A 15,525-nucleotide genomic window follows, 5' to 3' on the forward strand; every position below is an offset into this window, starting at 1 on the left:
GCAAATCTGAGCTCAGGTGCCGGCTCCTCCAGGAAACATTCCCTGACTAGCCCCAGGGTAGAAGCCTCTTATGCGTACCCACAATGCCCGGGTACTTCCCTCCGTCACCTTCTGACCCTAAGCCCCGCACAAAGCACCGGAGGATGCAGTAAACACGTGTTGACCGACTGGGCTCTAATCTAAAGTGCCATGAGGGAGGCGCTTTATCTCGCGGTGTGTCTGGAGAAGCGTCCTTCCCATAATGGAGCGCAGATGCAAAGCCACGCAGGCGCTAAGGGCCCCGCGTCGGTGAGCCTGAACGCAGGCAGGTGGGTGGAGCCTCTGGTGGTCCGGCGCGCGCTCCCGAACGGTCCCCAGGGAAGGGGGAATCAACGAGACGCACCGGCCTCCAAGAGTCCTAGAGAGGAAACGGAAGGGCCCCCTCCCCCCCCCCCCTTAGCGTACCTGTCTGACCGCGTCCGTCGCCCGCTTCCGGCTCGCCGCGGGCTGGGGCGAGCCTACCTCAGGTGTGGGGCTGTGAGGGCAGGCGAGTTTGAGTGGCGGGGCCGAGGTGGCTGGGGCCCGGGTTCCGTGCTGTGGGGCTGCTGCGGGCGTTGGCGGTGGCGGCGAGGCTGACGCTGAGGGCGGCGCGTCTCCCCGGAGCTGCCTCCCGCAGCACCGAGGCCTTGCGGGTCGGGATCCTGGGGGCGCCGCACGGCGCTCGGCTCAGGTAGGAGCGAGGTTGGTCGCGCCCGGCCAGGGTTGGCTTAACGGGGGAGGTCTCCAGAACCCGGATATCTTGAGCCGAAGCAGAACACTCTGAAGAGTGAAAAGTGGTCATTTTAGAACGAGAAGCTTATTGAAAGAATAATAAAGTGGCGCCTTCTATTTGTCAAGTGCTAGAAGCAAAAGATGAGTGAGTGAGGGCTTTCCCCCCCACCCCTGGGCCGGTCAATACGGCATCTTAGTTCCCAGGTACGATTAGAACCCGTGCCTCCTACAGTGGAAGCTCGGAGTCCTAACCGCTGGACCGCCAGGGAATTCCCCAGAATGAGGACATTTCCTTATCAAAGGGAATCTTGTAGATGGAGACACACGTATAAGCATTCGCACTATAATGCGGTAAATGCAATCATGGGGTGAACAAATTCAGTAGCTAGAAAGTCAGGAAAGAGAAATCTCAATTGATGCAGCAGAGAAAACAAATAGAGTGAAAATGTAAATACATTTGAGAAGGATAGATACACAAACAATAGAATATTAAGCAGATGCTTGGATAATATTAATGCCTACTGCCATTCGCTTATTCTCTGCTACACGTAAGGCGATTCTTCCCCCTTTCCCCTACCCCAAGTCTACAGGTCTCTTCTTTCTCATGAGTACTTGAACTTGTGTAAACTTTCCTTTTTTTTTGGCTTCCCATGTTTCTTATCTACGCTTTTGTGTTTTGGTAGGCTGACCTCAATCATCCAACCTCTTACATACTCAGTTTCTTCAGTACACTCACTAGGATGGTTGTCCGTATTAAATGAGAGCGTGTGCTCACATACTTTCTAAATGGTAAAGCATAAGTTGGAATTCTTTTGATCAATTATAGTAATGGTATGTGTATCATTCTGTTGTTTTCTTTAGGCTGAGCACTCTGTCACAGTCTAGCCACCAACAAGGCTATTGGTTTTACCTGCAAAATGCCTTAACTGTCTGCTTCTTGGCCACCTCCCTGATCTAAGTCTGTCTCTCCTGCTTGGACTACGGTAAGTGTAGCTTTCCTTCTTGACCCTTCACATCTATACTCTGCTGACACTTTGCAGGCAGAGTGACCTTTGAAGAACATATATCTCCCCACTAAAATAAGGAATAAGAGTGAAGTCCATAATTCTTACTGCATGCCCAGGCCCTGGATAATCTGTTTCCTCCTTCCCCTGTGTTCTGTCCCTCTCTCACTCTACTGAAGCCACATTGCACTTTGGTTTGTTTGCAGACTGCCTGTAATGTCTAGCCCCCAGGCTTTTGCCTGGAAAGTTCTTTGAATGACTGGCTCATTCTCATTCATTTGTTGGTCTCATCTTAAGTGTCATTTCTTTAGAAAAGCCTTCTCCAAGTTGATTGTCCCCATTAACACCCTCCTTATTTCCTTTTTAGAACTAATTCTCATTTATAATTTAAATATATTTTTTGACTTTTTTTTTCCATTTGCTGCACCAGTTTGTGAGTTTCAAAGGGCGAGCTCTTTGTCTGTCTTGTTCCCTCTTGTGTTTCTAGCTTCTGTGGGCCAGTCATAGATACATGTTTAATGTATATATTTTTTGATTTTGGAAGAGTGGGCCCTGGTGACTGACCTAGTTATAATACATGTCCATTTAATGATTATAGTATTATCCTAAATTCTAAGCTATATATATATAGTATTATCCTAAATTCTAAGCTATTTGTGGGTATAAGCTGAGTCTTGTATGTTTTCTATTTACCCTTCACACATAAGTGGTTAGCAAATACTGAGTTGAATTGACATGACTCAGGATATATGTCTAGTCTTTTGAAAATGTCTCGTTATCCTGTTTTCCAGTGGAATGTTTATTGATGTAGAGGCAGAGCTGGGATGCCCCAAGCTTCCTGGAGTCTTATGTATGCTGTCCTGTTGTCTGTCTGGTCTTCCCTACAGACCTTCAATCTTCTGGGAGGGGGTGTGAAGATGCTTATAGAGCGTCCAGGGATGGCAGAAGAGCCTCAGCAGCAAATGGGTGGCCCTGTGGTAAAACTAGAGAAAGAGCTGCCATGGGGCAGGACAAGGGAGGACCCCAGCCCGGAGACTTTTCGCCTGCGGTTTCGGCAGTTCCGTTACCAGGAGGCAGCTGGGCCCCAGGAAGCCCTCAGGGAGCTCCAGGAGCTCTGTCGCCAGTGGCTGCGGCCCGAGCTGCATACCAAGGAGCAGATCCTGGAGCTGCTAGTGCTGGAGCAGTTCCTGACCATCCTGCCACGGGAGTTCTACGCCTGGATTTGGGAGCATGGCCCCGAGAGCGGCAAGGCCCTAGTGGCCATGGTGGAAGACTTCACGCAGAGAGCCCTGGAAGCCAAGGCGGTGGGTGAGAAGGGGGCTCTGGGTCTTGCTTTGTTGATGTGGAAGGGAAGCGGTAAAGAATCGAGAGGTTTGATGAAGCAGTGGGAGTGGGTGACATGCATGCAGAGTCTCCTTTCTCTGCTTCCGGGCCACTAGAAGTACTTTTTGGAGGGTAGAGGAGTTTTCAGCAAGGAAAGCCATTTCCAGGGAAGACGCAGGGCCAGTGGAAAGGCCGGTAGCGTCTTTTCTGGTCATCAGGGTAGGGACTTGGCCATATTTCCTTTGTGAGCCTTGGGTCCAAGAAGGCAGTGGTGGACCTCCCAGTGGTTACGTGGTCCAGTGGTTAAGACTGGCTTCTGATGCAGGGGGCACTGGATTCAGTCCCTGGTTAGGGAACTAAGATCCCACATGCTGTGTGGCATGGCCAAAAAATGAAAAAAATGGAAGGCAGTTATGATGGATTTCAAAGGCCGGGGGTCTCCTTCCTCTTTGGGCGGAGACGTATGTAGGCTTGCAGGGAATTCTACTTGGTGAACAGTTTTTCTCAGGAGTGCTATCTGTAGCAGTGCTGTTTCTATGTCTGGGACGTTGGCTCAAGTGATCATATAATGAGTGACTTTGCACCTCAGAGGCTTCCCTGGGACTCTGGTCATGTCTCTGTCCCTCTCTTGGACAGTTTCCTGCTGGCTGTCTAGGAAAGAAAGGGCAGGACCGAACGTTACTGTTATGCTTGCAGGTAACAACCTTCTTTCAGTTTATCCTCCCCTTCCCCACAGAAGTCACCCTGACGTCTTGTGTTGTCTAAGAGAGTTGTTTTGTTTTGTCTTTAGTAGGAGCTTAAAAGTGGACCAAGAAGGGCCTGTTTTTGTGGGTTTTGGTTTTCCTTGCTATTTGTAGAACAATTTTTTCCCTCACTAATTCACTGCACAGTCTAGGCCTTGTATTTTTTGTTTTCAGCATCTTTAACTGAGGAATGTTAGTCAGTATTGAGGTGAGCTGAAAGGACTCTTGTCAAATGGCATGGATACAGACAACTATCTGATCTCAGAGCCTGATAAAGGCAGTTTAGCTTCTTTTTCACCTTTTCACTGCTGTGCTTGGGAAGAGCTGAGCCAGCTTGTCTGTCCCCCAGCAGCTGGAATGGCTTTCATGACAGCCTTACGCAGGCCTCGTTCTAACAGGTGTTGGGGACTCTTCTTAGGTTCCGTGCCACATACAGGGACAGCGGGAGGAGACAGCACTTTGCAGAGACCCCTGGGAACCAAGTGTCCACCTGGGGCCTGTGGAGGTCAAGCCCGAGTGGGGGATGCCCCGCGGGGAAGGCGTCCAAGGCCTTGACCGAGGCGCTGAGGAGCAGCTCAGCCAGGACCCTGGAGAGGGGACGCAGGCCTTCCAGGAGCAGGGTAAGATGCAAGCAGTAAGAAGATAGGGCGCAGAAAACTGCTTTGTACCCCGCGTTCCCCTTTCCTTTATAGACCCCTCAGCTGACACACCAGGGCACCTGTGGGCACAGTTTTGAGTTTCCCTGACTTCCTCCTTGACTTCAGTAGGAAACAGATGCAGTGAAGTTGTTTCCTATAGCTCTGTCTCTCAATTTCTGCTATCTGGGATCATGCTGTCTTGTAATTTCTTCTCCTTCCCCTCACATTTTTAATATGGAGAGTGCCAGGGCATATGTAGCTGACATGTAAGGATTTTTTTTTTTTAAGTGGGTGGATAAACCAAATTCCTGAAAGTAACAGGTGACTTTACTGTGTTGCAGAATCTCAAAGGGGATTATTGTGAGCCTGTGACTTGGGAGCATGGACCGTCCTGAAGGGCCATGTGTAGTGGGTTGGGCCCTTCTTCCCAGCTGAGAACAGAGTGGGGTACACCCATGCCCGGCCTGTCTGGAGTCTCCTGGTTCCCGGGGTTCTGTGTGTCAGGCAGCAGAGCCTGTGGCTGAGCTGCTGCAGGACAATGCTAATCCTTCTGTTTTCCTTTCCTGCTCAGCTCTGCCAGTCCTTCAGGCTGGTGCTGGCCTCCCTGCAGTGAGCACCAGAGACCAGGAGGTGGCAGCCAGCTTCCTGACGGCTGGATCCCAGGTGAGCTGTGCCTGCTCTTCAGGGATCACGAGGTTGCTTTGAATGAGGCGCACCTTCCTCAAGAGTTCTCCGCACAGCAGAGCACTGTGCAGAGTTGAGTGATTCTTCCTTTCTCGTCCTGATGGATGTGACAGCTTCGTTTTCTCCACTTGACTACCATCAGTTATTAATTTGGATTGAGCCTTTTGCCCTAGGGTCTAGACATGAGGCTCAGTTCACTCATTTGTATTACTCTTTGATTTCTTTTTTTTTTTTTCTCAGTCAACTCAGTATTACTCTTGTAATTATGGTGTTATTCAGTCACTCAGTCATGTCCGACTCTTGCAGTCCCGTGAACTGTACCTCACCAGGCTCCTCTGTCCATGGAATGTTCCAGATAAGAATACTGAATACTGGAGTGGGTTGCCACACCCTCCTCCAGGAGATCTTCCCAACCCAGGGATCGAACCCATGTCTCCTGCATTGGCAGGCAGATTCTTTACCTCTCAGCCACAAGGGAAGCCCAGTTGTGAGGAGGAAGCCATTATTGGTGGAAACCCCACAGGCATGGTCTAGGCTGTGGTGGGCGGCCAAGAGATCAGTAGCCCTCTGTGGATAGCTTTCATGGATCTGTCTGTGGCTGCTTTTCCTGTGGATCCCTTCCTCCCCCTCGAGTCAGCAGGAGTGTTGCTGACTCAGAGGTGAGGGTCCCCAGCAGTGCCAAGTGAAATGGTATCTCTGGCCCCTCCAAAGGCTGCACCAGGAGTTTTGGCCTTGTTAGCACTTCTCAGCCTGCCACAGATGAGGGTCCCTGGAGCACAGGTGGGCAGTCCTGTCACGGTGTGAGTCTCTCCCATGGCATGCCCAGTGTTCCCAGGGAGGTGGGGGGTTTCCAGTGTGACAGCTTTCTGAAAGGGACATCAAGTCTTACAGTGAAGAGTTCCTTGTAGAAGGAAAGTTATCATTTGGCAGAAAAAAAAAGAAGTGACTCAAGTTTGATCTCATTAAAGCAGTATTTGGGCAAGGTTTGGTGCCTGTGCTGTTTCCTGCTTCTGTTGTCCAAGGACATTTAGAGGAGAGGAAGAAAGACATCAGCTTTTTTTTTTTTTCCAGTTTAGACCCTCTCCTCCTGCCTCAAGTGTTCTTTACCAAGGCATGGCAGCAGCACATTCATTTTAACGTGGTGCTGTTCTTGGGACGGGGCCTGCCCAAGTGTTTGCTTATCTCTGAGGGAATAAATAGCAGCCCCCATCTCCTTCCAATATGAGGATGTAGTGGAGGTGACTGAGTAGTGGAAATTGGAGGCTGTGGTTATTGGGTACCAGCAAAGTGGCTGCAGCAAAGACTCAATACAGTGCCTCAGACAAGTCCATCACTTCTGTGTCATTAAACTGTTGAGAGGGAGGCACTTCCAGTCCCATTTTGGAGCCGTCTGGGACCCTGGTTCCTGTGCTGTTTCCGGCTTCTGTTTTCCAAGGATATTTAGAGGAGAGGAAGAAAGACATCAGCATTGTTTTTTCAACTAAGTTAGATTCTCTCCTCCCACAAGTGTTCTTCTTTGGGGAGAAGAGATCTTCTCGCTCTGTTCTCCCATGGAGTGTGGCTCCCTGTGTGTCTGCTCTTCAGCTATTCCTGCCTTGGGATTATTTCTTTATCCTTAGCCATCTCCTGTGCTGTTTCAGGGATTGGGCCCATTTAAAGACATGGCCCTGGCTTTCCCTGAGGAGGAGTGGAGGCATGTAACTCCAGCCCAGATAGACTGCTTTGGGGAGTATGTGGAACCCCAGGACTGCGGGGTCTCACCTCCAGGTAAGACATCAGAAATGCTGGCTGTCTCCACCGTGTTTTGTCAAATCAGGAGGCATTAAGTGTCCTTTTTCCTTTTAATGGCCTTGCCTGAAAGGACTTTCCCGTTTAAGTGTGACTTGTCATTTCCCTCTTTTCTTGGCTTCTTTGCTCCCTAGTATCTCTCTGCTCTCTTCTCTTCCCCTTCTTCTTGATCTTATGTAACCAATTTAGAGAGAGTAAAAGAGGGAACAAAGGACCTGTGGAAGGGCATTTCATTCCTAATAAATGTGCTGATGTCGAAGTGGCTTGGTACAGACAGCTGCGTTCACTGGCCCATCAGCAGTCATGAAGCATCTCCCCTGAGTCAGTCCCTGTGCCAGGCTCGCAGAGACCCAGGGTAATAAACCAGGGTGAGGTGGAAGGCACAGTGTGAGCAGGGACAGTGAGCTGAGGGAGGATGTGGAAACATTGCTGGAACAGGTCTGTGATCCTGGGGAAGCTGAACATCTTGACTTCTTGTCGCATGTGCAACAAGGTCATGTGTAAGTAAGTGTGGAATAAACAGTGCTAATTGAATGCATGTGCTGATGAGACCCACAGCGGGGGAGAAGTCAAGGTGTGTTCCTTAGAGGATGGCATTGAGTCAGATTTTGAAGGAAAGCACAGGGTGACTTAGTAGGAAATTAAGAGGGAGGGCATTGTAATTTAGCAGTTGGTTCCATGAGAAGGCAGGGAGATGGTCTGAGCTTGGGCTGCTGTCACAAAATACCTCCGAGTGGGTGGCTTTAACAACAGACACTTAATCTCTCCCAGTTCTGGAGGCTGGGAAGTCCCGGATCCAGTTGCTGGCACATTTATTGTCTGGCGAGGGCCTCTCTTCCTGGTTCATGGGTAGTTGCCTTCTTGCCAGGTCCTCATGTGGCAGAGGGAGGGAGAGAGAGATCTCATGTCTCTTCCTCCTGTTTTATAAGGCTGTTAATCCATCATGAGGGCTCCCGGTCACATGACCCCAGTGCACAGAGAGCCAGCCCTGGCTTCTCCTCTTCTGGGACATGATCCCATCCTGGGGGCTTCACCCCCAGATCCTCACCTAATTAGGGTCCAAAGGCCCCACCTCCTAACAGCAGCCCCAGGGGGCTGAGAGCTTCAGCCTGTGAATTTTGGAGGGAACCTAAACATTCAGTCCATAACAGGTGGAAAGAAGTAAAGGAATGTCTGGCTTTAAAATCAGAGCAAGTGAAAGGCACAAAGGTCATTGGTAGTTGTTAATGGGACACGTTAGAAGCGAAGTTCTGACTAGAAGTTTCCCTTCTAGTCTGAGATCCTCTTCAGTGTCTGTCTGTATCTCCTTTGTCCTGTAGGCCTGGGGAGCAAGGACAAAGAGGCAAAGACCCAGCTGGCAGACCCCAAGGGGCAGCTCGCTTGCGGGCGGGCAGAGCGGTGTGGGGAGGCCTCTCTCCACGGCCCGGAGTTGGGAAGACCATGCGAGCAGGAGGCCGAGAGCTCGCTGGGAAACGCGCCTGGGTTGCTCCCGCCCCAGCACAGCGTTGCCCCGCTGCCCGATGATCTCCAGACCCACAGCTCCTTCTGGAAGCCTTTCCAGTGCCCTGAGTGTGGGAAAGGCTTTAGTCGGAGCTCCAACCTGGTCCGACACCAGCGGACGCATGAGGAGGAGAAGTCGTACAGCTGCGGGGAGTGCGGCAAGGGCTTTGCTCTGCGCGAGTACCTGCTGAAGCACCAGCGGACGCACCTGGGCCGGCGGCCGCACGTGTGCAGTGAGTGCTGGAAGACCTTCAGCCAGCGCCACCACCTCGCGGTCCACCAGCGCAGCCACACAGGTGAGAAGCCCTTCCAGTGCGCAGACTGCTGGAGGAGCTTCAGCCGTCGGCAGCACCTACAGGTGCACCGCCGGACACACACCGGCGAGAAGCCATATACCTGCGAGTGTGGCAAGCGTTTCAGCAGGAACGCCAACCTGGCGGTGCACCGGCGGACCCACACTGGCGAGAAGCCCTATGGCTGCCAGGTGTGCGGGAAGCGCTTCAGCAAGGGGGAGCGGCTGGTCCGGCACCAGAGGATCCACACCGGGGAGAAGCCGTACCGCTGCCCGGCCTGCGGCCGCAGCTTCAACCAGCGCTCCATCCTCAATCGGCACCAGAAGACGCAGCACCGCCAGGAGCCCCCGGGACAGTGAGGGCGCCTGGCGTGGATGCCCCTGTTTGGCTCATGGGACCTTCCAGGACCACCAGTGGATGGAGACCTCATGGGAGGAAGTACTCACTGTTACTTCCTGAACGGCTGCAGGTGTCAGGAGTGTTGGGTGTGGAGAGGTGCTTTGACCCCTTTTCTTTCCCCTCGTTTCAGATGCTGGATAAGGGAGAGGCCTGTTTTAGTTGAGGTGCCACGTCTCACCCAACTGGTGCTAGCACTTCTTAACCTTCTTTCCAGGAATTGATGGTTCAAGTTTCAGTTCAGGTTGAGGTTTTTCTCCTTCCATGGATGTTCATGTCCATCTCCTGAGCAAATCTGGTCCTTGTAGTGAAATCTTCTCACCTGTCAGCAGCTTGAACCTCATTTTCCTGAGGGCTGTGTCCCTGCAAGATCATTAGCTCAGACTCTGATTCCCTCTCTCCCCCCAGTTCTCTTCCATTTAACAAATATTTATTGAACACTTATTGCCCCAATGACCAGACAGCTGAGACCGCAGCTGAGACCTCATTGCCCCAGGGTGTGGGATCAGGCTCTGGAAGCAGACTTGTTAATAAAGCAGAGCGCCCTGAGTTACATTCCTGGTGAGTGCTGAGTGAGAGGAAGTTCTCCGCTCCATCTGCTCAGTTCCTGATCTTTCCCTCCCCAGCTGGGTCGCTTAGGCATCTGCCTTTGTTTTACTCTCTCTGTGGCCCCTTTTCTGTGACCTACTCTCATTAGTAGTTTCTCCCATTCCATTGTTCCTTGAACAAAAACAGCTGTCCACACATCTGTTAGGAAATTAATATTTTGCTTTTGGTCACTGTCTGAACATGAGAGTATTTTTCTTTTTAATCCAGTTTGGAATGAAGTTCTAATGAGTCCGAAAGATGAACTGGTATTAATACATTTGATGGCACTTTACAGCATATAAAATGCACTTCCCTGTTTTCTCACTCGACTCATTCCACAAATATTTATTGAGGCTTGACAGTGTGCCAGAGACTCTTCTGGGTGCTTGAAGTAGGTTAGTAAATAAAATGGGGGGAGTCCCTGTCCTTGGGGAGCTTACGTGTTAGTGAATGTGTTTGATCTTCAGAATCACCCGAGGTGGAACCTGTGGATACTCCCAGATACCCTCTGGACCTGGGCCTGTGCCTCCATCCTGTCAGCTCTGGCCCTGCAGTGCATTCGCCACCACCTACCTCTTGTTTCCGAATCATCTCTGTCCTCAGTGCATCTTGATCCTTGTCATCTAAGAGGCACTTGGGATCCTCAGGCCACCTGGAGATGATGAGATGGTAGCTGGCTGTTTTTATATGAATGCTAATTTAGGAAAAACAAAGATGTCTTTAGGAATTAAATACATTTTTTAAAAAATGAGAAGATGCATTATCTGTAACTGTGTTTAAGCTCTCATATTATTTTGCCATCGTTAAAGGGTTTCCTTTTTCTTGGACTTTCTGGAAACTGCCTAACTAGCCCAGACCATGCTGCAGTGCCTTTGGATGCCGCTGCCGAGTGAGTTAGTCTTCTGATGGGACTGTAAGTTAGTTGTCTCTGGACTGTGTCCTGTGTTTGCAAGATGTGATTTGTCTCATGGTGCCTCTTAATACTATCTTCTTTCACTGGGGTGTTTTCCCCCCCATTTTCCATTGTAAATGGGATATTGATAAATAGTAATAACTTTAATACAGAGAGTTGCATTACTCACTCTGATTTGAAACACATTATTTTATCACTCATTTGGCAGGTAACCGTGGTGTTTACATTTGACTCAGCAGAAGACCTCCTGGCCCTTCAGTTGTCCGGTGAGGCTGTGAGTACTGTGAGACGTCCACTTTCTGAGATGCTGGTCTGCTGTTTCCCAGCATCGTTGAGTCCAGATGCAGAGTCAGCTCTTTTCTGCCCCACGCCTCAGACAAGCCAGGCGAGGCTCATAGCCACCTGGAGTCCAAACCCAATGACAGGCTTCCCTCAGCCTCTGGCTTCTAGTCTGTAGGACGTAGGGGCTGACCTGACCTGAGTTTGGTCTTTTCTAAGAGGTGTGTAGGGGGCATGGGGCCAGCTTGGGCTTGGAGTTGCTCATCAGTGGCCTTCTGTTTACCTGAATTAAATGGCAGATTCTCTGAGCATACACTGGGTTTTCAGCCAGTTGGGATCTCAGAAGGGAGCTTCTGTAAGAGAACTTGCTGTCTTCCCGCGTGGGCTCCCTTGTTTGCTTTGAGACCAAAGCTTACTGACAGTTCCTCCAAAGAGTCCCAAAAGGAAAATTTTCCCATAGAGTTGTAGTAACCTTATTTTTGATAGCTATTCAAATGCCAAATATTGTTTTCTGTATTTTTCTATTTAGGAATTTTTTTTAGAATAGAGAATTTCAAACATATATAAATGAATCCTCATGTATTCATCATTTAGCTTTAACCATTTGTTTCTGCGTAGCCAATCTTGTTTCATTTCTGCCCCATCCTCCTCTTCATCTTCCTCCCCAGCTGAAGTATTTTGAAGCAAATCTCAAATTTTGTTTATAGATATTTCAGTGTATACTGCTAAATGTTAAGGATTCTTAAAAAAATTATAATAATAACCACATTGCTATTATCATACCTAAAAAATAGTTCCTTAATTCCCAATTAATGCACTTAAAAAAGAAACCACATGATTTTTAAAAAGCTTCTTTAAGATCAAAGTAAGATCCATAAATTGTAATTTGTTGCTTGTCTTCTAAATCTGATATATCTTTTCCCTCTTGATATATGTTTTTCTTTTTTATTTGGCCATGCTGTATGGCTTCTGCAATCTTAATTCCCCAAGTAGAGATTGAACCCATGCCCCCTACAGTGGAAGCACAGAGCCCTCACCACTGGACTACCAGGGAAGTCCCTTCCCCTTAAAATTTATTCGTTAAAACAACTGGATTATTTTTCCTGTGGACTTTTCTCACATTCTGAACTTTATTGCTTGCATACTCATGGCATAGTTAAATATAGTTCTCTGCCGTCTGATTCACTAAAAACTACAGGTGTAGAGGGCTAGTCAGGTTCATGTTTCACATTTTGGCAAGAACGTACTACAGATGGTGGCTTGTCTGGTTGTTTCTCATTATATAATGTTAAGAGCCTAAATTGAAGTCAAGTGGGCCTTAGGAAGCATCACTATGAACAAAGCTAGTGGAGGTGATAGAATTACAGTTTAGCTATTTCAAATCCTAAAACATGATGCTGTGAAAGTGCTACACTCAGTACGCCAGCAAATTTGGAAAACTCATCAGTGGCCACAGGACTGGAAAAGGTCAGTTTTCATTCTAATCCCAAAGAAAGGCAATGCCAAAGAATGCTCAAACTACCGCACAATTGCACTCATCTCACACACTGGTAAAGTAATACTCAAAATTCTCCAAGCCAGACTTCAGCAATACGTGAACCATGAACTTCCAGATGTTCAAGCTGGTTTTAGAAAAGGCAGAGGAACCAGAGATCAAATTGCCAACATCCGCTGGATCATGGAAAAAGCAAGAGAGTTCCAGAAAAACCTCTATTTCTGCTTTCTTGACTATGCCAAAGCCTTTGACTGTGTGGATCACAATAAACTGTGGAAAATTCTGAAAGAGATGGGAATACCAGACTACCTGACCTGCCTCTTGAGAAACCTATATGCAGGTCAGGAAGCAACAGTTAGAACTGGACATGGAACAGCAGACTGGTTCCAAATAGGAAAAAGAGTATGTCAAGGCTGTATATTGTCACCCTGCTTATTTAACTTATATGCAGAGTACATCATGAGAAATGCTAGGCTGGAGGAAGCACAAGCTGGAATCAAGATTGCCGGGAGAAATATCAATAACCTCAGATATGCAGATGACACCACCCTTATGGCAGAAAGTGAAGAAGAACTAAAAAGCCTCTTGATGAAAGTGAAAGAGGAGAGTAAAAAAGTTGGCTTAAAGCTCAACATTCAGAAAACTAAAAGCATCCGGGTCCATCACTTCATGGCAAATAGATGGAGAAACAGTGGCTGACTTTATTTTTTGGGGCTCCAAAATCACTGCAGATTAAATTGCCAACATCCGCTGGATCATGGAAAAAGCAAGCATGGACTGCAACCATGAAATTAAAAGATGCTTACTCCTTGGAAGGAAAGTTATGACCAACCTAGACAGCCTATTGAAAAGCAGAGACATTACCAACAAAGGTCCGTCTAGTCAAGGCTGTGGTTTTTCCAGTAGTCCTGTATGGATGTGAGAGTTGGACTATAAAGAAAGCTGATTGCCGAAGAGTTGATGCTTTTGAACTGTGGTGTTGGAGAAGATTCTTAAGAGTCCCTTGGAGAGCAAAGAGATCCAACCAGTCAGTCCTAAAGGATATCAGTCCTGAATATTCATTGGAAGGACTGATGTTGAAGTTGAAACTCCAATACTTTGGCCTCTTGATTCGAAGAGATGACTCATTTGCAAAGACCCTGATGCTGGGAAATACTGAAGGCAGGAGGAGAAGGGGACAACAGAGGGTGAGGTGGTTGGATGGCATCACCAACTCAATGGACATGAGTTTGGGTAAACTCCAGGAGTTGGTGATGGATAGGGAGGCGTGGCATGCTGCAGTTCATGGTGTCACAAAAAGAGCTGGACGTGACTGAGTGACTGAACTGAACTGAAGAGTCTAAATGCATTTATTTCACTAATTCTATAAAAGAATCTTCATTTATTAGCTGGGATGCCTCACAGCTGTATCTGTGCACTCATAACAGTTCACAGAGGAAAGGAAATACTGGATTCTTCCTTCCCTTATTTACCCGTCTTTACAATAATGATCTAGTGGCTTTTCTTCTAAACTGATCACCATGAAAGTGGTCAGTTACTATTTTTTAATAAAAAATGCATTCTTGAATTTAAACCAATCCATCACAGTTGTTGATGCTCAAATAATTTCATTTCTGACCAGTGGGAGCCTCTTCACATTGGCTTCTGATTCTATATAACCCTAATCACCTTTGATGGCTTCTTTGCTCTCATGTGACAGGGTATTACAAGTTCATCTTGTTTGTTTCAAGCCCCCCTTGAGAGTAAAGGGAAGTGCTGTTAATTTCAGGACAGTGGTGTAAACTGGGACTCCAGGGCAAACAGGGACACTTGGTCACTTTATATTTAGCCCTCACTGTGTGTGACAGGGTGTCTGCAGTTCCCTCACGCTGGGCTAAGGCTGTGTGCTTTCAGGGCCTAGCTGTGTGTGCCATGCCGGCTGTGGTGGTGAGAAAGGCTGCTGCTCCCAAGGGGCATGACCTTTGTAAGAGAAACCCCTTTTTATTCCCTGGGCGTTAACAGACCGGATAACTTTCTGCCTAAGGTCTGTCCTGGGGAGCTAATGCATTAAAAAAAAATGCTTCTCAAAATGTATGCCAGGGTAAATGTTGTCTGCAGGCTGATTAAGTGTGCTAGGGAGAAGTAGGAATTTTTGTTTCTTAAAAAATAAGCTTGTTTCTCATCCCATCACCTTCACCCTGCAACACAAGTTGTCTGGATCCACTTCTGAGACGGGGAAAGGAGCTGTCAAAACATGTCTCCTTGCTCTTGTAAACTTTGCCTGAGTTTCTCAACCTTGGCACTGTTCTCACAGTGTGCCAGGCACTTCTTCGTCTTGGAGGCTGCCCTGGGTTTTTTGTGGGTCATAGGCTGTTTAGCAAGATCATTGTTCTCAGTCTATTTGATGACAGCTGTGCCAACTAAAGATGTTTCCAGGCCTTCCCAAATGTCCCCTGGAGGCAAAATTGATCTTGGCTGAGAACCTCTGCCCTTAGGGTTCAGGGTAAGCACTGGAGCAAATTAGATGGCTTAGCTGTTGGAAGAAAAGACTGGGCTTCTAAGGCCTGGACCTTAAAGACCCCTGGCCTAATAGCTTGAAAACAAAGGAGCTACTAGAGGTCATGTGTGTTAAGTGCAGTGTTGCCAGGCAGAGCCAAGAGCCACTGAAGCTGAGTCTCAGGGTGGGTGCTGGGATCTGTTACAGGCAGCCTGGCAGGTGGCTTTGGGTTCCTTTTGGGCAGGCACCTGCTGTGAAGCCTCCACACAGCAGTGAGGTGGGCCTGGACTCACCGTCCCCAGTGAATGCAGGTGCATGTTGGGGGCCATGCCAGCATGGTGCAGCCAGTGCCAACATTTTTGCCTCCATAATAAAGTCTTCAGGGCCCACAGTAGACATAAATAGTTGAATGGATGAAAGCCCTGGATTTCTACCTTTTTCATGGCTGGAAGTCTCTCAAGTGTGCCTTAGGAAGGAAGAGCACAGAAGCACGGTGCCCCTTGGTGGCCCCCCCAACCTGGCAGTCATCTGTAACTGCTGCACGCCATCTGCAGGGACATCCAGTTCACTTAGTTCTACAAGACAGAGCAGCTCACTTGGGCTTCTTAAAATTTCATATTTCTTTCTTGCCTTTTTTTTCTTTATTGTCTCAGTG

The 15,525-nt window shown here is 48.4% G+C and overlaps 1 protein-coding gene across 1 annotated transcript in view; it reads left to right on the forward strand.

The window, feature by feature from the left end:
• The first annotated feature begins 615 nt into the window (after positions 1-615).
• Positions 616-15,525, forward strand: part of ZSCAN25 (zinc finger and SCAN domain containing 25) — a 430,575-nt gene continuing 415,665 nt past the window's right edge. Inside the window, exons 1-7 of the mRNA XM_052635487.1 lie at positions 616-709; positions 1,612-1,733; positions 2,642-3,058; positions 4,239-4,440; positions 5,030-5,121; positions 6,783-6,909; positions 8,250-9,054. Of these exons, the coding sequence (XP_052491447.1) occupies positions 2,672-3,058; positions 4,239-4,440; positions 5,030-5,121; positions 6,783-6,909; positions 8,250-9,054 (1,613 nt within the window). The 5' untranslated portion in view covers positions 616-709; positions 1,612-1,733; positions 2,642-2,671. The remainder of the gene's footprint in view (positions 710-1,611; positions 1,734-2,641; positions 3,059-4,238; positions 4,441-5,029; positions 5,122-6,782; positions 6,910-8,249; positions 9,055-15,525) is intronic.

The sequence above is a fragment of the Budorcas taxicolor genome, chromosome 2 (genome assembly GCF_023091745.1).
Source record: "Budorcas taxicolor isolate Tak-1 chromosome 2, Takin1.1, whole genome shotgun sequence".
NCBI classification, from domain to species: domain Eukaryota; kingdom Metazoa; phylum Chordata; class Mammalia; order Artiodactyla; family Bovidae; genus Budorcas; species Budorcas taxicolor.